Consider the following 21112-nt stretch of genomic DNA (forward strand, 5'->3'; position numbering starts at 1 on the left):
GCTGCAATTCTCCACAGACAAATAATCTGCCGTGACAAAGCAGCCAGATAATTCTGTTTGACAAAATCTAAAGAAAACAAATGTCACACGCTTCCAAGTGGCTGCCGTCTCATGTGATTCTAAACTGCTGGGTATTAGTATAAGGAACGCCTTGTGCTGTCCTCCCATCTTAAGTGTGTTTGTGGCAAGTTAAATCCAGATCTTAAAAGCCATAAACTCCAAAAAGCATCTCTTGAGTCTTGAATCGTTCATCCCTGTAGTAATAAAATGAATCCAAGGCACAGTCTGTATAATCCAATTTTTTTAATTTTTTTTTTTTACAAATACATTGTTAAAACCATTGTCCATCTGCTCATGGAACAGCACAATGAAAATGAAAACTATTTATCCTTCTCTCTACTTTTAACAAGAATGTTAAAAACTACGCAGCTGTCCCCTAGAAGCACACTGAAGTACTGTGGCTTGGTACTAGCCTACATCTACATCAGAAGGCAAGAGCAGCTAGAAGTAAAAGTACTGATTTCTGAGAGTTACATTTTTTTCATCCGCTGGCTTCTATGAACATATTGATCACAAAATAGAAAAATATATGCTTATAAAAGGAGCTTGGTTTTTTTTTTCCCTTTAAAAAAAGAGTTTGAAAGTTGACTTTTTTCATATTTAGCAGACTGGAGATAACGGGAGGTGAGGGGGGGTGTCTTGCAGAGATCAAAGCGATCTTAAGGGTGCCAACATTAATGCCATTGTCTATGTACCTAACTTTTTCTGGATTGGCTACCTCTCTTCCCTGTGTTTTTAAATAGCAAATGTGCTTCCACAAAACACAGTGGAGGAAAAAAAACCTGACACATCCTTCTACGAAAGAAACAGGTGCACTGAGTCCTGTCATACTCTTGGTGTGCACAAGTGGTGTTCTTCCCTAAGCCACAGATGATATGAAAGCACGTGGTGTCATCACTCAATTACTTCTGCCCGGCCACCGTCTCTGATAAAACAGGTTTCAAATGTAAACAGAGATGGTGTTCCAGTGGGCTGAAGGGACTACGTCATGGGCAATTCTGCCATTTCGTTTTCAGCTATCCTCCATCTCCAAGCAGAGTTCCCAGAACAGTTGCATGATCTAAACAACAGTCCTAGATTGCCATCTACTGGTCATCAATCAGCACCGTTTCCTGTAAAATCGTGCTGCGCAATAGCATTCTTGCCACCTCTGGTCAAAGATCTCATTAAAAACACTCTGGCAATTAATACTTTGTAAGTGTCAAAATCCAGGGTGAGAGGCCCAAATAGAAAGTGTCGGTCTTTCTAAAAGTTGGCCTATGTAAGGGGGGGGGGGACATTGTAAGCATGTCTTTTCATTTACACTTGTCTTTTCGCAGTGACAGTCTCTCCCCACCCCCCCAGAAGGCACAATCAGCTCCCACTTACTCATTTTCTTAGTACAGCCTGTACTTGCCAATGAGCATCACTTAAAGGTATGCAGAAAGCCAAAGACCACTTGTTTTGCTTGACTGCTGTTTTTGTTTTAAAAAGGCAAGTGCCAAACATCACAAATCGTTAATTAAGACGTGGGTTTCACATGGGCTTTTTCAGAGCTGCTTTTCTCACTCTGCCAAGGTAGGCATCATAGATGATGTTCAGGAAGTTGTCATCATTCTGAAACAAAACAAAAGGCCCAAATTCACACCACTGGATAATGGGGGGGGGGGGGGGGGGAGGTTTGCTTTTGAACACTTTGCTGTATATGGTCATCTGAATCATCTTGAACCGGTGATGTTTCTGGATCTGAGGACCCTTGATTCGAGCACCTGTTCACCTGTGAAACTCATGAAGTGGTTTGGGGCACATTTGTTATCCTCATTTATTTCAACAGTTTTTGCAAGACAAAATAGTGGCATTCTTGTCTTGCAAAGCCTCTGGAAAGGTAATTTCCCTACATGTAAATATCTGGGACAGTTTAACTCCCCCCCCCAAAGAAGCAATATGTGGAGTATATGGAGAGAGGGGCAACTGTATCATGTTAAGGGGGGGTTAGAGGGTGTAGAGGCCAAGGCCCTTCCCTGATGCTGATGCCCAAAGAGGTTTTCTTTCTCTCAATGAGGACGGGTCCCTTTAGACCGCCAGTAGAAGTATGGAGATACGGTTTTGTAGGGGGGAAAGGGAATGTATACTCATGGGCCACTGGCAGACATTCATACCCACACTAAATTATGCTTACTGCTGACATTTCACCCTGAATTTATCTGCAGTCTTGTTCATCAGGCTTGCAGATGGATGGATGGTTAGATTAGATATATAGATATGAGAGAGAGAGAGATTCCTTTGCGCAGATTAGCCACAGTAGATCCAAAATGGCTTCCAGCATTCCCCCCTCCTCTACTTTATCCTCACAACAGCATGAGTTGCGAGCTTGTGAGAGTCAGGGTGGTGTAGCAGCTGGAGACTCAGGTTTGAATCCCCATTACACCATGGAAGCTTGCTAGGTGATCTTGGGCCAGTCACACGCTCTCAACCGAATTTACAACAGAACTTGGTCATCAGGGTAAAATGGAGAAGGCAAAAACCCTATTTAGGGTCCTCTGGGATATACATGAAGTAAATAAACAGTGGCTTAGGCTGACAGTGTGGCCACCTAGATCCTAGTCCAACCTGCTACTGGCTCTCAATTGTCAGAGATCTCAAGTGAGACAAGTCCTAGGCAGAGGAAAAAAAAAAAGTTATGGGTTACTTCACCTGGATCAGATGTAGCAACGTTTCCTGCAGCTGCAGCTTTGTCAGTGGTGTGCTGTTCACAACAGAAGGCTCCGGGTTCTGCACAGGCAAGAGGAGGTTAGTCGAAGCAGAAGCCGATTCTTGGTTCCCGACAGGCAGCCACCCGCTTTCGCTGGGCTTCGGTGGGGCTGGGGCTGACTGAGTGAACACCATCGGGGACATCAGCAGTGATGGAGTCACAGTAGCAGGAATGCGCTGCGGTGAGATGACCTGCTTGCACACAAGGAAACATAATGCTACTTTTAATTACAGTTTACATTCTTCACCAAAAGGGTGACTAACACATGGAATTCACTGCCCCAGGAGGTGGTGGCAGCTACAAGCACAGATGGCTTCAAGAGGGGATTGGATCAAAGTGGAGCAGAGATCCATCAGGGGCTATTAGCCACAGCACATTGTTGGAACTCTCTGTCTGGGGCAGTGATGCTCTTAGTGCTGGGGGGTGGGGACAACAATGTGAGGGCTCCTAGTGTCCTGGCCCCATTGATGGACCTCCTGATGGCACCTGGGTTTTTTGGCCACTGTGTGACACAGAGTGTTGGACTGGATGGGCCACTAGCCTGATCCAACATGGCTTCTCTTATGCTCTTATGTTCTTACATTCAACAGACCCACACACACATGGAAAGAAATCCTAGATTGCTCTAGACTGACCTTGGCATTATCTCTCTATCTAGTACTGCTTATACAGCTATTGCCTTAAGCAGAAGTTAGAATCAAAAATTATTTTTAAAGCCCTTACTCAGTATTATTTCTCTTGTACTCGATTACTGCGTCCTTGAATTTCGCCACGGAGAGGGTGACACGATCATTTGTATCCGACAGCAACCACGACACCTGGGCTCACATACTCAGCAATTCCACTTTTCTAAGTAAAGGGGTGATCAAACTAGCCTTCATTTCATTAAACAGAGGGCACTCCATAATCATATGTTTGATAGTTTCAATTTTATCACATGTGGACTTTGGCGTTAGATACAGGCACAGGGTTAGATCCAGTTTCTGCTGATCTCCCCTTCCTGCTGCAGACTCCTCCTCCTCCGGTCACTCCACGGAGCCCCCTCACCACCAGGAGCAGCACGTTCAATGGAGATCAGTGGAGTGCAGTAGAAGGAAGGGAACCTCCATTCTGCCGCTGAATAATTTCACCTGTATCCAAACCATGGGGATGGAAAGCAGCCAGCTTCCCTGACGGAAAACCAGGCTTTGCTCACACCAGGCAGGTGCCAGCCCTTGCAGCAGCGAAGCTCTGGGATCGTGGCATCCTCTTCTGCTTGGATGTGATGCCCAGGAAAGACTCTCTCTCTCTCTCTCGGCTTGGCTTCGCGAACGAACGAAGATTTAAGAAGGGTGCAATAGTCCACGTTTGCTGCAGGCTCGCTGGTGGCTGACAAGACCAATGTGGGACAGGCAGGTCCGGCCACAGCGGCTGCAGGGAAAAGTCTGATTTAGGGTTGGTCCTGTAGGACTAGCATGGTCATGAAGACGGCAAGGACAGTCCCGTTCTAAGGAACCAAATTAACTGGAGAAAAGTTAATTCAGGATACCCAAATTTTCTGGAGATCATCTGCATATATTCATGCAAGGATTCGAGGAGTAAGAATCCAGGGGAAGGAGAGAATGCTTCACTTGGTGGCTCTTTGGGCCAGGGCAGGAAACCCAGAGAAGGCAAGATAACAGAACTGCTGTACTCTCACTCTAAGCCCTCTTTTTCCTAAAAAAACAAGGGAGCATAAGGTTGCCAGCTCTGGGTTGGGAAACACCTGGAGATTTGTGGGAGGGGGGGTGGAACCTGGGGAGGGACCTCAGGAGGGTATATTGCCACACAGTCCACCCTCCAAACCAGCCTTTTCTCCAGGGGAACTGATCTTGGTCATCTGGAAATCCACTGTAATATTTATTTTTATTTTATTTATTTATTTTAGTATATTTCTATTCCGCCCATTCCCCGTAGGGCTCAAGGTGAAGTACAACACATGATAAAACAGTAAAATACAATAAAAAAACATTTTCTAAATAGACAACTCAACACCACTCAGAGAAGTTTACCATATCATCCCATATTGCCCAGCCTGGCTGTCTCACATCATGATATCTCATAGAGATGGCAGATGATATTCCAATTTATAGCACAGGTGACAGTGCCAATAGGGGAGATCAACCAGATCAAGAATAGACGCCCGCAACCTCAACTAAAAGCCTGGTGGAACAGCTCCGTTTTACAGGCCCTACGGAAGGCTAATAAGCCAGGTAGGGCCCGGATCTCTGTAGGGAGCTGATTCCACCAGGTTGGGCCAGGACTGAAAAAGCCCTGGCAAGGCAGGCGTCTCTTGGGCTGGGGACGGCCAACAGATGTTGGGAGGCCGAACATAACGACCTCCTGGGCATACATGGAAGGAGATGGTCCCGCAGGTATGTTGGTCCAATGCTGCGTAAGGCTTTAAACGTTAAAACCAAAACCTTGAAGTGGATCTGGTACTCAATGGGCAGCCAGTGCAGTCAGCAGGCGAGCTGCCGCATTCTGCATCCGCTGCAGTTTCTGGATCAGTCTCAAAGGTAAGCCAGTATAGAGCAAGTTACAGTAGTCTAGTCTGGAAGTGACCATTGCATGGATCACTGTAGCCAGGTCCTGGGGGGATACATATGGCGCTAGCTGCCTTATAATAGCGGGAGATCTCCATGGGCCACCTGGAGGCTGGCAACCCTAAGAGAGCATCGAGTAACTTCAAAAACAGGATTGAGTTAAATGGCCATTTTGGGTGGCCAACTCATGTTTAGGGTAAGGCATAGCATTGCCCTGAGTTCAACAGAAGATGCACTGCTTCCTGCTCGGCTTAGCCCTGGTCATACAGCAAAGGTGTTGAAAATGATAATTCATGTTAGGGATTTTTGTTTTTTAAAGTCACAGTCTGAAAAGCTTGGAGAAAACAGCATTTTTTGGAGGGCTTTGTGAGATGTGATGATGGCAGTCCCGTGTGCCAAAAGCCGGTTTGCTGTTGAAGCCCCAAAAGTGAAACGCTGCCAGTTGCAGCATCTCCTTTCACTGCAGCGTTGCAATCTGGCAGGAGGAAGAACTGAAGGTCTGGAGCCAAAGAGCAGTAGCCAGGCCATGAGGTGGAACTTCATGAATTTATTGGAATGAAGTGGCCAACTGTTGGCGGCATTGGCAGGTTTGGACTGGGGGGGTGGTGGAATCTGCCCAAGCATGAAAAGCTATGATTGCGCCAAAAACCCAGCTGTGGCTGTGAACTTCTTAGGCAGGGGTGTGTGCACTCCCTCCTAAAATGTTGTGCTTTAGGCAACCAGAATTCAAGAGCCAGCGTGGTGTAGTGGTTAAGAGCAGACGACTCTAATCTGGAGAAACTGGTTTGATTCCCCATTCTTCCACATAAAAGCCAGCTGGCTGACCTTGGGCCAGTCACAATTCTTTCGGAGCTCTCTCAGCCCCACCTACCTCACAGGGTGTCTGTTGTGGGGAGGGGAAGGGAAGGAAATTGTAAGCCGCTCTAAGGCTCTGAGTGAAGGGCAGAGTATAAATCCAGTTTCTCCTGTTACAGAAACCTATCCACATCATGCCAAGCTGAGGTTTTTCTTACCTTGTGTTTTTTGGGGTACTACTTTGTTAGCCACCAGGGGAGGAATAAACTATGTGAGGCACTCGAGTCTCATCCCCAAGCAACTCTACAAGATGTCTGCAGACATTCCCACATACTTGCAAGGAAGAGGAGGAGGTAGAAGAAGAAGGCAACATTACTTGAAGGAGTCTCAGGGTGTTTTTACACTGGCAGTTTGCGACTATCTCTGCATTGCAAACTCACCTTTCACATTACATAACGTTCCCATAACTGTTTCGCATCGTTGCTTCCCGAGGCATTTACATTTGTTTCAGTGAGATGGGTTTCGACGCCCCCACAAATTTTTTTTCTCGAGACTAGTTTTGGTCTGGTCTTCTCTACGGGTGTTTCAAAATCGTATTGTAAAAGTTTTCCTGCGTTTTAAAAGACTCCTCCAAAAGCCACCACAAGGTGCAGTAATTTGCATGAGAACTAACAGTACTTGAAATTTTTACATATCATTGCTTGCCTCATCTAGTGATTTAAATTTGTATTGTTTTTGCAGTGTTGACTTGATTTCCAAGCAATCGTATACATTTAACTAAGCACTGGTATTCCGGCTGCCCTCTGATCAGAGACACCCCACCCCCCAAAACTGAAACGCTTAAATGTAAAAGGATAATAATTAAAGCAGAACAGTGGCAGGCAATTTGAAAACTCTAAAACTCTGGATCAAACTGAATGTAAAAACACCCTCCGTTTGGCTTAAACACCCTCCTTGCCTTCCTCTCTCCACAACAGACACCCTGTGAGGTAGGTGCAGCTGAGAGAGCTCTTAGAGCAGGGGACCCCAACCCCTGGGCCATGGACCAGTACCAGTCCGTGGCCTGTTAGCAACGGGGCCATGAGTTGTATAATTATTTCATTATATACTACAATGTAGTAATAATAATAACAATAAGATGACTTTGGATTTATATCCTGCCCTCACCCCCAATTTCAGAGTCTCAGAGTGGCTAACAATCTCCTTTACCTTCCTCTCCCACAACAGACACCCTGTGAGGTTGGTGGGGCTGAGAGAGCTCAAACAGAAGCTGCCCTTTCAAGGACAATACTGCGAGAGCTATGGCTCACCCAAGGCCATTCCAATAACTGCAAGTGGAGGAGTGGGAAATTAAACCTGATTCTCCTAGATAAGAGTCCGCATGCTTAAGTACCACACCAAACCAATAGAAAGAAAGTGCACAATTGCATCATCCCAAAACCACCCCCACCAAAACTGTCTTCCACAAAACCAGTCCCTGATGCCAAAAAGGTTGGGGACCACTGTCTTAGAGAACTCTGACTGACCCAAGGTCACTCAGCTGGCTTCATGTGGAGGAGGGGTGGGGAATCAACCCCAGCTCTCCAGATTAGAGTCTACCACTCTTAACCACTACACTATACTACACTAAGCAGGCTCTCTGACATGCCCATGGGTACTGCAGCACTCACCAACACCTTTCTTAATGCCAAACTGTTTTTAGAAAATGGGTGGGGCCAGGTGAGGCTTCTGCTCAGCAAGGATTCTGCCTGGCTAATGGGAATCTGATTGGCTTTGCAGATTTTAAAAGACACTGTTTTGACACTGGCTGCCACAACAGCTGTGAGTAAGCAAAAGCAAAAACGTTTTTAACAATATGTTCAATATCCTGCACAGCTTCTGCATGCAATACTGAACAGTTACTATTATTCCCTGACATTTTTTGTTGGCTCCGCCTCCTGTGGCAGCCATTTTGAGGTTGTGCCCAGCGCCCTGTGTCAGAACTCCAAAGCTGTCCGCAGGCATATGGACTAGAAACGTGCTATTTTAAAAAAGAAAACCTGGAAACCGAACTCTGTGTTGTTTATTATCTTCTGACTCATGGCATATGCACAGCCCTGCTTTTATACTGGGTTTAACACTAATTTATACTAGCTCAAGAATTTCATTCTAAATTACATAGCCGTATTTTAAAATACTCACATTTGATGCTATTCATCAGTGGACGAAGAGAACATTGACTCTGTGTCCTGGCTATCTTAATTACAGTGTTCATTCCAGGCAAAACATCCTCTCTAGGCGAAGGGATTCACTCTCCTCACCCTAACATTTGCCCTTCAGCTCTTCCATGAGACATGTTTACAGAAGCAAATATTTGCCCGGCAATAACACACTGGGGAGTGAAGCAAGGCTGGTGCTATGCATAAGCGAAAGGTTGCTGCTCTAATGCGCTCACTCACAGAGTCCAAGACTCTTCACGTTTAATTAAATGAATGGAGGCCAAGAGGAAAAGAAGAAGGTGCATTAAAGATCCAAGTTGCTGAATCTACCTGGCGCTGATCCGCATTTGTTAAGCAGTACAATTTATTAGAGAGCATTAATTCACTTTACCTAAGGCCAGGGTGAACTGCACGTGGCCTGCAAATATTACAGTTGGATGGCAGCCATGCCTGATGAACCGTGGCCCGTTCTGGAGAGCAGGCTGCCTGTGACCAACCACATCATGGCAGCCGGAGACCTAAGAGCACACTTCGCTCTCTAAATCTCATTCATCCACAGCGAATCTTTCCAGCCTGTGGAGATGCTGTGCACTGAAAGGAAAGGGAAGCCAGCATATATAGTCTGGGAGGCCATTTATCTAAGCTCTGAGGCACAAATGGTGGAAAAACCCACCCACCCCAACTGTCTTAATTACACTTAGATCAAGATGAGTAGCCACGTTAAGTCTGCCTGTAGTAGTAAAAAAGAGCAAGAGTCCAGTAGTACCATAAGGAGTAACAAAATTTGTTACTGTTTTATTCGTTACCCACAAAAATGCAACTCGGATCAAAGGTTTTCTGCATTTGTTAATTTTACTATTCTGCTATTGGATTTCAACTTTGTACCGCTTTGCATTCTACACCCCACTAGCTATATGTAGCTCTGCTCACTGTACCTCATTCCTCGTCTGAAGAAGTGTGCATGCACACGAAAGCTTACATTCTGAATAAAAGTGTGCTGGTCTTAAAGGTGCGACTGGACTCTTGCTTTGTTCTAAAATTTGTGGCAGGGGATGAGCTTTCATGAGTCACTGCTCACTTCTTCAGGTATCTCATCCCCTGCCACAAATTTTGTTTTAAAGTTTTAAAGAGAAAAGAAAGTAGTTTGAAGGGTGCTTTGTTGCCCATGTGACATTAACCACATGAACATATGAAGCTCCCTTACCCTGAACCAGACACTGAATCAATACTGTCTACTGAGACTGTTGCGGCTTTTCAGTCTCGGGCAGAGGTCTTTCATATCACGTACTGACAGATCCTTTAGCTGGAGATGCTAGAGGCTGAAGCTGGAACATCCAGAATGCTAAGCAGACGGAAGAAGGAAGGAAGGAGGAGGAGGCTGTACTTATACCCCGCCCTTTACTACCCGAAGTGGCTTACAATCGCCTTTTCCTTCCCCTCCCCACAACAGACACCCTGGGAGGTAGGTGGGACTGACAGAGCTCTGACAGAAATGGCTCTTGAGAGGAACAGCTCTTTGAGAACTTGTGACTGACTCAAGGTCACAGCACTAGGTCCATGTGAAGAAGTAGGGAATCAAACTCGGTTCGCCCAGATAAGAGTCTGCACACTTAACCACTGCACCAAACTGGATCTCACACAAAACTGGCCCTGAGACTCATGCCCTCACCTAAACCACACAGGGTTTGAATCCCAATAGCTCCTTATGTAAGTGGAAGGTGCTACAGAGGCCTCGGGAGGTCACAGACCTTTGGATCCGAGAGCAAGATTCAGCAGTTCCTCCTCCTCCTCTTTGAAGTGAAGCAAACATTACAGCCCCAGAATTATTTCCTAGCTCACATTCCACATCGGAACCAGAGGGAAATTTCTTCCCCTTTTTTCTTCTCAGCCCCTCTCCAGCAGCTCACTTGCTCAGAGGGAGCATGGATGGCTAACTGGCTGCAAGGTGGAAAGGATTCCTTCCTCCCTCTTCTTCCTGTTCCCTTCTCCTAGACTTCCCAGACGCACAGCATCCAAGACACCTGGTATGTGTTGAAAAATATAGTGTCCCAAGACACCTAATAGCAGGAGTAGCAGAAACTACATTTCCCACAGGTGAATAACCTGAGGCAAGAGGGAATCTTCAGAAGCAGCAACAAGTAAATTGGGCAGGGCCACTTGGAACCCTACGATGTTCCCTGTGGCATGATGGGGTTCTGAGAAGTCCAACTGTTTAGAATTGGGCATGGAATAACAATCTACTCAGCTCCTCTGAGGCTGGTTCAGAGGCAAATATGTTAGAGTTTGCTTAACTCCTACTAGGGAGCTTGACTCCCACTGGCACAAGAGGAGGGGTATCTTCGGGGCTTTTTTTGTAGCACGAGCTCCTTTGCATATTAGGCCACACACCCTTGATGTAGCCAATCCTCCAAGAGCTTACAGGGCTCTTAATAGAGAGTCTGCTGTAAGCTCCAGGAGGATTGACTACATCAGGGGTGTGCGGCCTAATACGCAAAGAAATTCCTGCTACAAAAAAAGCCCTGGGTATCTTTGATTCCCCCAACCGCAAGGCTTTGGGCAGATGCAAGGGGCTGCAATGGGAAGGCGGGCAAATAGCTCCACTGGGCAAGCAGTTCTCTGGATTCAAGCCATGCTGCTCTCAGCTCCTGGGAGGAGAGGCAGGAGTTAAATACCTCTGATGGCAACAGCAATGGATACACTCACATCAGCTTGTCCAAATGGACACATTTCCCAAGCTTTCTAATAGAAAACTTTGAAGCTTATGAAGAGTGCAAAATAGTCAATCTTCCCAACCTGATTCCACTGCTGCAATTCATGTCCCACCCCCCAGATAAAGAGGCTCCCCCCTCCAGATCTAAACAGTGCTGCAGTAGAAGCCCCTGGGAAACATGCCTCTCTAGGGCACTTGAGTCTGGCTGGCCCCAGGTGTTGACGTGGTGGAGGAAGAGAAAGAGGAGGAAGGAAAAAAAGAACGAGGTAGGAAGAGGAGGAGGAGGAGCTGGTTTTATACCCTGCTCTTCACTACCTGAAGGAGTCTTGTAGCAGCTTACAATCTCCTTCCCTTCCTCTTCCCACACCCTGTGAGGCAGGTGAGGCTGAGGAGCTCTGAGATCTGTGACTGACCCAAGATCATCCAAGCTGGCTGCTGGAAGAGAAGGAGTGAGGAATCAAACCTGGTTCTCTAGATTAGACCCCACTGCTCTTAACAACTACACTACACTGTCTCTACACCATATCTGCAGGGCAGATGGTTTATTATTTATTTATTACTTTAAATTTCTATCCTGCCCGCTCCGCAAGCGGACTCAGGGCAGCTAACAACATACATTTTTACAATTTAACCAATAAAAAACTACAATTTAAAATTATTTAAAACTCTTAAACATTTAAAACATTCCATTGCATTTTTGGTGCTGTATCACTATAATATAATTTAACGTAGATATAAATGTAAATGGTGATCATGGTACTCTGTAACGGTGTAGAGTGGCAGCTCTCTCCCAAATTAGGTTAGGTCTCAAAGGCCTGTCGAAACAGTTCGGTCTTACAGGCCCTGCGGAAAGTAGAAAGATCCCGCAGGGCCCTTATGGCATCTGGGAGAGTATTCCACAATTCTGGCGCTGCCACCGAGAAGGCCCTAGCTCGCGTCTGCCGCAACCTAGCCTCCCCTGGTCCAGGGATGGACAACAGATTTTTTGTCCCTGAACGCAGTGCTCTCCGGGGAACATGTGGGAAAAGGCGGTTCCGCAGGTAGACAGGCCCCTGACCACAAAGGGTTTTAAAGGTCAATACCAACACCTTGAAATGGACTCGGAACACAATAGGTAGCCAGTGCAGCTCTCTCAGCACTGGCCGAATATGCTCCCACCGGGGGAGCCCCATTAGCAGCCGCGCTGCAGCGTTCTGCACTAGCTGTAGTTTCCGGGTCAGCGCCAAGGGTAGCCCCATGTAGAGAGCATTACAGTGATCTATTCTTGAGGTGACCGTAGCATGGATCACCAGTGCTAAGTCGTTGCGCTCCAGGAAGGGGGCCAACTGCCGCACCCGCCGAAGATAAAAAAAGGCAGATCGGTAGTAGTGGCTGCTACCTGGGCCTCCATTGTAAGAGAGGACTCCAGGAGCACACCCAAGCTCTTGATCTTGGGGGCCGGGATTAGTGACACCCCATCAAGAGCCAGCAGAGGGATCTCTCCCCCTGGACCACCCCGGCTCAGATAGAGAACCTCTATCTGAGGTTGGTTTCCCTTGCCTTGCAGTGGAGGGGTGCACTTTTCCAGCTAGGGCATTTTGTGCTCCCTCAACTTAATCATCATCAATGCTGTTGCAAAACCATGAAAAACCTGCTTGGTGACCACTTTTCCGAGGGAGAGTTGGTCTGGTCCTGATTAGCAAGTTGGTCTGGTCCTGGATTTAAGAACTGATCAGAGCACTGCCTTCATAGTTAATATAAATGTGTATTCATACACGCACTGGAGATTTCACCATTTCTTTCAGCAACCTAGTCATCGAATCTCCACTTAGTGAAAATTGCAGTTTTGCCGTAGCATATCTTTACAACAACAACAAATTTTCTAAGTTCCTTTTCTAGTCCTCTTCTAGCTGCATTTTTACACCTTCCTTGGCAATTCCTTTCTTGTATCTGCGGATGTGCCCTAAAACACTCATGCGAGGCTGCCAGGTCTGAAACGCCCTGCCAGGGTCTGCTCTCTTGGATTGCCTGCGACTAGCTCAGCCTCGCCTCTTTGCTGGGTCCATCCAAGTACAACTGTGTTCTGCTTTTGCTAATTGTTTTGGTAACAAGTATTTCCTCTCCACTGAGCCCCACGCAGCAGATTAGAGCTCTTGGGCCATATGGAGAGGCATCCCGAGCCAATTTGAAACTAGGTCTGTAATGTGTCTTGTCTATTGCCGAGGAAGTGCAAATGGCAGATTCCACTTACAAAGGAATGTACGAACAGATCCTTTAATATACATTAGCGCAGCACCTCCTTTTGTCTTCAAGATGTCATCTAGGAGGCAGGTCCCGTCTGGCAGACCTCAGGAAAACTGCTCCCTCGTCCTTGTTCAGTCAGCGGGAGCAGATGCAGCATCGAAAGATAAACAACGAGAGGGAACAGACTTTTGGATGGGTTTATTGTCAAGACTTGCTTTGATTCGGTGTGCCTGAGCATCTACCCGTGCGGCTGAGCCAAATCGATTGGACTGAAATGTTTGTCCTGAGCTAGGGCAGCGAGGGAGCGGTCAGCTGTCTGAACGTACTCTGCAGCACAAGCCGATTTCCCACTAACTTACGCTGCTCTCACTCTCCTCTTCTCCGCGGGGCTCCTGTTGGATTTCACACAAACTGCTCTGAACCAGTGAGTTGCTCCACCTCTCTTCAAGTTCCCTCCTCAGCAGGCAGCAGCTTCTGAAAACCGGTTTCTGTCTGCTGCAGAGGGAACTTGAAAAGGGGCGAGGCAACTCGCTGGCTCAGGGCAGCTGGTGCGAAATCCAGCAGCAGCCCCGCAGGGAAAAGGAGTAACGAGACCAAAACAAGGTGAGTGGGAAATTGGTCAGTCTCAGAAATATGCCCATCTTGCAGACCTCACAGAGCAGCTTACAGAAACATTCTCCCCTCCTGTATTCCATTCCCAAAATAACCACCCTGTGAAGTAGTTTAGGCAGAGAGAGAGTCACTGGTCCAAGGTCACCCCCTGAGCTTCTGGGCAAGAATGGGGATTCAAACGGGGGTCTCTCAGCTCCTAGCCCAACACTCCAACCATTGCACCACCTTGGCTAAGTGCACAAATCAAGTATCTGAAGTTCAGATTCGGTAAGCTTGCAGTCAGAAGTTCTTCAGTTCAGAATTAATCACCTGATAACCTAATTACATAGTCTACTCCAGGGGTGGTCAAACTTGATTAACACGAGAGCCACAAAGAATAAATGCCAGTTGTCTGAGAGCCGCAAGACATGAATGTCAGATGTCTGAGAGTTGCAAAGGAGGGAGGGAGGATGGAAGGAAGGAAGGCAGGAAGGCAAATAGACGGAGGAAGGAGAAGCAACTTTAACTTCAAATGCATTCTCCATGCCACCGGCTGGCTTGGCATGGTGAAGCGATGTAAAGAGAGAAATGCCTTCTCCAAGACAGCAGACAGGATGGTGAGGGCTTTTAGAGCCACACAATATGTGTGAAAGAGCCACATGTGGCTCCCGAGCAACAGTTTGGCCACCCCTGGTCTACGCAATGGAAGTGACTGAGCAGTGCCTGACCCTGCAGGTTTCAGGATCATATTTCTAAATAAGCAGTGCAGGAATCAATACCTGCGGAAGGCACAGGGCACAGAGGAGAGTGTACAGGGAAGAGTAGACTGGAATGCAAATATCTGCAACTGGCTTGTATTTGCAGTGAGGAGGCTGAGGGAGGTGAATGTGGGCAGTCAATGGAAAAGAAGGCGTGGGTGACAAGAAGGGGAAACAATTCCGGGACATAAAAGGATTTTGGAAGGCAAGCAGCAGTATGAGTGGAGAGGCCTTAGATAGTGGGGAGTCTGGAGGTTCAGGAGGGTGCTCAGTCTGGGGAGGGGGAGGAACGAGTCACTGTGAGCAGCAGTCATGCAGGTGAAAGCATACAAGGAAAAAAGACATGGAAAGATGGCACACCAAGGTTGGCAGACCACAGGCATTAGCTACTGGTTTCTACTACTGCCACCATCAAAACAGGTAGCTTTCTGGGGGTGAGGTTTGAGTGTGACCCCTCAGGCGTCTTCTGGGTGGGGGACTGAATCGCTGATCCAGTTGAGTCTGATAACCTTGCTTTGACGTCGCACTTCAAGTACAACCAAGAAATGGAGCTCTTGGCAGCGCTACAGAGATGCAGGCTCAGTTGCTAGCGATACCCATGCAGTTCTATGGAGCAGGCTGCAATGAACAGGATCGCTGGAGAGGTCAAAAGCTATAAGACCCTGAGGTCCCTAGAGGCAACACTTTCCCCCACAGAAGTCAATGAGAGTCAGTTCCTCAAGAAAAACTATATTTCACTGCCTTTCAGGTACTATTCCTTTCCTGGAATAAATGAATGGCTCCCATTGAGTTTCTACAGGGGAAAAGTATGGCACCTGGCAACACTTCTGTGACAGGGACAACACTCGGGGCACCAGGCAGCCCATCCTCCACTGAGTGGGAACTCCTTATGGGGTGAAATGTGTATCTGAGCAGAAAACAGAACCCACTGTGCCCCACGAGATACCTACAATCAAAGCTCCCTCTTCAGCCGTGGAGTCTTGTGAGCAAAAATTATACTTTGTGAGCTACTGGCATTAAAGTCGTGAGCTACTGCATAAATTATTGCACTCTGGGGCCATTTTTCATGAGCGAAGACAAAAATGTGTGAGCCAGAGGCTTAAAAATTGTGAGCTAGCTCACACTAACTCAGTTTAGAGGGAACACTGCCTACGATATGTGGGCCCCCTTCTCTGTCTTACTGATGGATGTTTTGCTGGTTATGTAACAACCACAATTCCTTTGTATATAAAAGCTTTGCTGTCCATGCCATGGATAACCAGCAATCTTATTAAAATTTCATATCACGAAGTCATTATCCAATTCTGTCCAGAACTGTTGTTTTTCCATCTCATTTTAATCCAAATGTCATCCGCATCAACTTTCTCTTATTCTACAAATGCAGGGACAGTGAGTCATGAATTCCAACTTTTCTTGTTTTGACATCTCTTGTCTCCCCCTCCACATGCTCTATTAGTTCAAATGATATAGATTAACTGTCGGTTCAATTTCCAGTTTTAATGGCTGTTTGGCTGCTGTCTGAGAGGGAGGGCTTGAGGAATGGCAGGTGGCATGAAAAGGCCAGTCCTGACTTGGATAGCCCAGGCAAGCCCAACCTCATCAGATCTCAGAAGCTACACAGGGTTGACTCTTCGATGGAGGGTTCTTGAAATACCCAGTCAAGGGGACAGGGGCAGGTTCTATACAGCCATCTCACTGAATATCCCCCAGGCCCCCAGTAGGGGTCAGTCACCAGATGTCGCCATGACTTCCAGGTGCAGACACTCTCTCTCTCTCTCTCTCACACACACACCCTAAAATATATACAAAATACTAAAGAAAAGAAAAGACTGAGCTGTCCCTCCCAGCTGCATGAAACCTTCTGGCTCTACTGGGAGATTCTTGAAAATTATTAGGCAGACAAACTTCGGAGTTGGGTGAATACTGTATGCTTTTGAAATGCTTTTATAGAAGTGTTCTTAAGAAACAAACTGGAATTAATCAGTGACAAAACAAAACTGTATTCCATTTATCTCAACCTGGTGAAGTCTGAATTTGTATGGCATCACTAAGGCATCCACTACACATTTTCCCCAAGGGTGAGCCCCAGTTGGATGGAGAGGTGTGTCTGGAAGTTCCAAGCTCCCCAGGCACATGTGGGTCTAATCTAAACCAGAACCATGGTACATTGAAAGAGGAGACTTAAATACCCCTTCCCTTATTTCCCGCAACCTGAAACAGCCCGTGGGGGGGGGGGGGCTGTACCAGTCACTTATTGTGGGAACTTAATATATAACTCATCAGTACACATGCAGCCCTCCCACAAGACAAACAACACCCCCCTCTAACTGTTTCAGGTCAGGAAAATTGTGAAGGGGGATGGTCTAAGCCCTTTCTCTCCTCTGGGAAGTACAGGACTTCAGAACGTGCCCCTCCATCTCAGCCAGAGATGTCCCTTGTGAAAGCGTAATGTGTTGCTAGGCCCTATCTGTCGGTAGTGTTAAGTAGATGTGCGGACTCTGCATGTTTTACCACCACTGCCAGTCCCTACTGCAGCTTTCCTTACTGCCACAGCTCATGCAGAAGCTGATAAATAGAGCAACAACAGACATGCAATGGGACGTAGTTCTGGGGAGCACAATTGCCACTCTGGGAATAATGTGATCCTGGCATGCACGTTTCACCCAATTCTTACTTTTCATCTATGCATTTTGAGAGAGAAGAGTTTGCCAATATTGGGTGAACCACATATAGCAGGAGTGGCCAAACCCCGGCTCTGGAGCCATATGTGGCTCTTTCATACATATTGTGTGGCTCTCAAGGCCCCCACCACCCCATCAGCTGGCTTGGAAAAGGCATTTCTCTCTTTAAATCATTTCACCAAGCCAACCAGCAGCTTGGAGAATGCATTTAAAGTGGCTTTCTTTCCACCTCTCCCTCCCCCCCAATCAATTTGCCTTCCTTCCTTCCTGCTCTCAAACATCTGTCTGACATTCATGTCTTGCGGCTCTCAAACATCTGATGCTTATTCTATGTGGCTCTTACGCTAAACAAGTTTGGCCACCCCTGATATAGATTTGTGTTCATGTATCACCCAAATCACATATAACTTCCTATGAGTTGGTCGGCACACAGTGTCCAAAGACCAGGACTATGTCCTATCACATGAAGGATATTACCCAATTTGTCAACATCTTAATTTTAAAACAACTGGTCCAAGGAATCTCTAGTGTGCACACAGAGCTACCCCTCCCCACCAGAGCAGGAGCGGCAGTGTCATGCCTAAAACAGATGTGCATACAGAACTTCCACTGGGATTGAAGAGCATGAGGAAACCCTTATGCCCACAGAAATTGGGACCACATATTGGAGCAGCTGTGTGTATGCAGACCTGATGCATGAGGCTGATGCTCTCTATTTCCTAAACTGAGAACTCTCAAGGGGAAGCAGTAGCATCTGTGCCTTTGTGCATGCATGACAGGCTATCACGTAAGCCACCTAAGGGACTGAGGCCAGCAGAAGAGAGACAATTACTGGGCATGAGCCAGGAGGGAGCCCATTACGTCCAAATGGAAGTGGAAGAAGAAGCGTCTTTTGTTTTGAACGCTAGAAACAGAACAACAAACAGCTGTGGGTCAAGATTCTCAGATCCTAATTCTGTCAAAACTATTATTGGTTTACCTGAAAAAGAGGGGTCTGCTTTTCTGCATTGGAAGCCTTGTCCATCCAGGAGTCCAAAGGTTTCACAGACGTGGTGCTCTGAGTAACCACGGGAAACTTAGCTGCCAAAGTCGGCCTGCTGGATACATGCAACTGCTGCTCCTGCTGCACTATCTGGAGCTTTTTTAACAATACTTGTGGTGAAATTACTCCAGCAGTGCTGGACTGGTTCCCTGAAAGAGGAAGCGTCTGCCCAGGAAGTTTGGATTGTTCTTTACCAAGGGCTGGAGGGCCCACAGTCTGGCCTCGGAGGACGCCATTGAAATACATGAGAGGTGGCTGAGTTATGCTGTTTACCTGGGCTGCTGAGGAGGCAACAGGAGCGCTGCTGAAGATGGATGGAGCCGAGCTTGCCGGAACGGCGTCCATCTTGGTCATCTGTCCCGACTGGCCCTGCAGGTGGTGTAACAGGCTCCGAGTGCCATTCGGGTCCTGAACCGGATGGGATGTTCTAATACTGTGAGAAGCCATGGGCTGAAAGAGTCCGGTGAAAACCTCCCCCGTGGCGTGAGGGTTGCCGTTTTCACACTGGCGGCTCTCAGGAAGTTCAGAGACGGGGTGAAGCTCTGCCCCACGGACCATGAGCTTTTGAATGGCCGGGCAAAGCTGCTTCTCTGCTGTAGGCGAATGCCTGCTGGGTTCTTCATAAGACAGAGAGCGCACAACTCCTTGCCTCAGGGGAAAGTTCTCTTGGTACTGTTTCTGCGAATGCTCTGAGGTATCTTGGTGTGTGCTGGGTTTTTCTTGCTTCCCAAAGAGTGTGGTTAGGGACAAGTGCTGTGGTTCAGGGTCTACATTCTGGGGGAGGAGGAAGAGAAAAGGATAAGAAGATTTAAACACAACACCATTTTAAGTCATAAATAAAGGCAAAACTACATCAAAGTACAAGTTAGAATACCATTTCTCCCAGAAGGATCGCTAAAAGTTTCCTTATTTGGAAAAACAGTTTATGAAGCACTCAGAACTGAACTTCCCAATGCAGGGAGATCTCCTTACAGCAAAGAATAGGCAGTGCCACAGTCTTTTCACTGGTGATGGAAATGGAAGACGGGAAGGTGATATGATCACCAACGGAAGCTGAGAAGTGATATGACCACCATCTTCAAGTACTTGAAGGGCTGTCACGTAGAGGATGGTGCAGAATTGTTTTCTGTGGCCCCAGAAGGTAGAACTAGAACCAATGGGTTGAAATTATATCAAAAGAGTTCCTGCCTCAGCATTAGGAAGAACTTCCTGACGGTTAGAGTGGTTCCTCAGTGGGACAGGCTTCCTCAGGAGGTGATGGGCTCTCCTTTCTTGGAGGTTTTTAAGCAGAGGCTAGATGGCCATCTGAAAGCAATATGGATCCTGTGAATGTAGGGGGAGGTATTTGTGAATTTCCTGCATTGTGCAGGGGATTGGACTAGATGGCCCTGGAAATCCCTTCCAACTCTATGATTCTTTGAATCCTGACCAGGGGGGAAAGGAATGGGTAGGGGACATGGGATAGGAAAACAGCATCTGCTTCCAGCCTTACTGTACATATGTAATCAAGGGATGCATCTTTAGAAGTGTAAAAGAATGAACAATCCAAGAATAACAAAGAAGAAACCCCTCAGTTCTGATACAACAATATATTTGAATGAAAATAATAGTCTGCAAATGGACTATGTTGAATCTAATGTTTTAGCTAAATTTAAGCTCACAGGTAGAAACAAGAAGCAAACTGTTTAAAAGCTCAAGTCTAGCATAGAGTTAGGCATGCCAAAACCTACAGATTCCAAAGACCTGAACCATGGCTAACTCCTATGACCACTTGTGATCTAAATTAATAAGCTTTCATTTAATTCACGTTTCACCATAAATGACTGCTTGCTTATGCATGGGATGCTACTGTACAGCATGGCTCCCTGGGGAATCTTCTTGATCATCAGATCATAGAGTTGGAAGGGACCTTCAAGGTCATCTAGACCAACCCCCGGCACGATGCAGGAAATTCACGAATACCTTCCCCCACACACCCCAATGAACCCTGCTTCACGCCCAGAAGATGGTAAAAAAAAAAAAAAAACCCTCCAGGATCCCTGGCATAAATGGCCTGGAGAAAAATTGCTACCTGACCCCAAAGTGGTGAATGGCATTTCCCTGGCATGTAAGAAAGGGCCATGAGAACTAAGTATTGATCACAATTAACACAGGTCTCTGTCCCCTTCTTTCAGTGTGAGCAACTTCTCTTTCAGGCTGATACACAGTTTCTTTTGTATAACTTATTTTTACTATGTTTTGTTTAACGTATAGTATCTATCTACCTATCTATATATGGGTTGGGGGGTAGGGGGTTGAGGGAGAGAGTCAAAAGTTCAAGATAAGTGACTCTATGGGTCTGAATACAGGAATGCTTGCCCATCTGTTTGCAAATCTCTCCTACCAAATGAACAATGACACTACAAAGTGGGTTACGAAGCCTCATTTGAACAGCTTGCTAGTGTCTTTTGCATAGATGGAGAGAAAGTGCTCTGTTTTGGTTCCTAAAAATATTGCAGGGGTGGTTTGACTTCAGTATCATGCGGTCTGCTTTTTAAAAGCAATGTTGCTAGGATTTCTACAATCTGGTGATATTTTTTAACTTTATTGCAAGCACATACTCGGGATCTGTTAATAGTTAATTCGTAACTGAATGTGTCAAGTCATTCCAAACATGCGTTCTTCCTTAAAGAACATGCATCTTGTTGGGGCAGACTGAGACCCACCTTGTTATGGTACTTGCTACAGTCCTAGCAGGGAGAAGGTATTAGGTGGTCTTC

At 46.6% G+C, this 21112-nt stretch overlaps 1 protein-coding gene across 4 annotated transcripts in view; it reads right to left on the reverse strand.

Annotated features, from left to right (window-relative positions):
- Positions 1–288: 288 nt before the first annotated feature.
- Positions 289–21112, reverse strand: part of DCP1B (decapping mRNA 1B) — a 70115-nt gene continuing 49291 nt past the window's right edge. The window contains exons 7-9 of one of the 4 annotated variants that reach the window (XM_060245784.1): positions 18291–19127; positions 2734–2982; positions 289–1656 (exon numbers count right to left, since the gene is read on the reverse strand). In XM_060245784.1, the coding sequence (XP_060101767.1) occupies positions 1576–1656; positions 2734–2982; positions 18291–19127 (1167 nt within the window). In that variant the 3' untranslated portion in view covers positions 289–1575. Of the gene's footprint in view, positions 1657–2733; positions 2986–18290; positions 19128–21112 lie in introns of all 4 variants that reach the window. The other 3 variants (XM_060245783.1, XM_060245785.1, XM_060245786.1) reach the window with 3 other exon arrangements.

This window comes from Heteronotia binoei, chromosome 8, assembly GCF_032191835.1.
Source record: "Heteronotia binoei isolate CCM8104 ecotype False Entrance Well chromosome 8, APGP_CSIRO_Hbin_v1, whole genome shotgun sequence".
Taxonomy (NCBI): domain Eukaryota; kingdom Metazoa; phylum Chordata; class Lepidosauria; order Squamata; family Gekkonidae; genus Heteronotia; species Heteronotia binoei.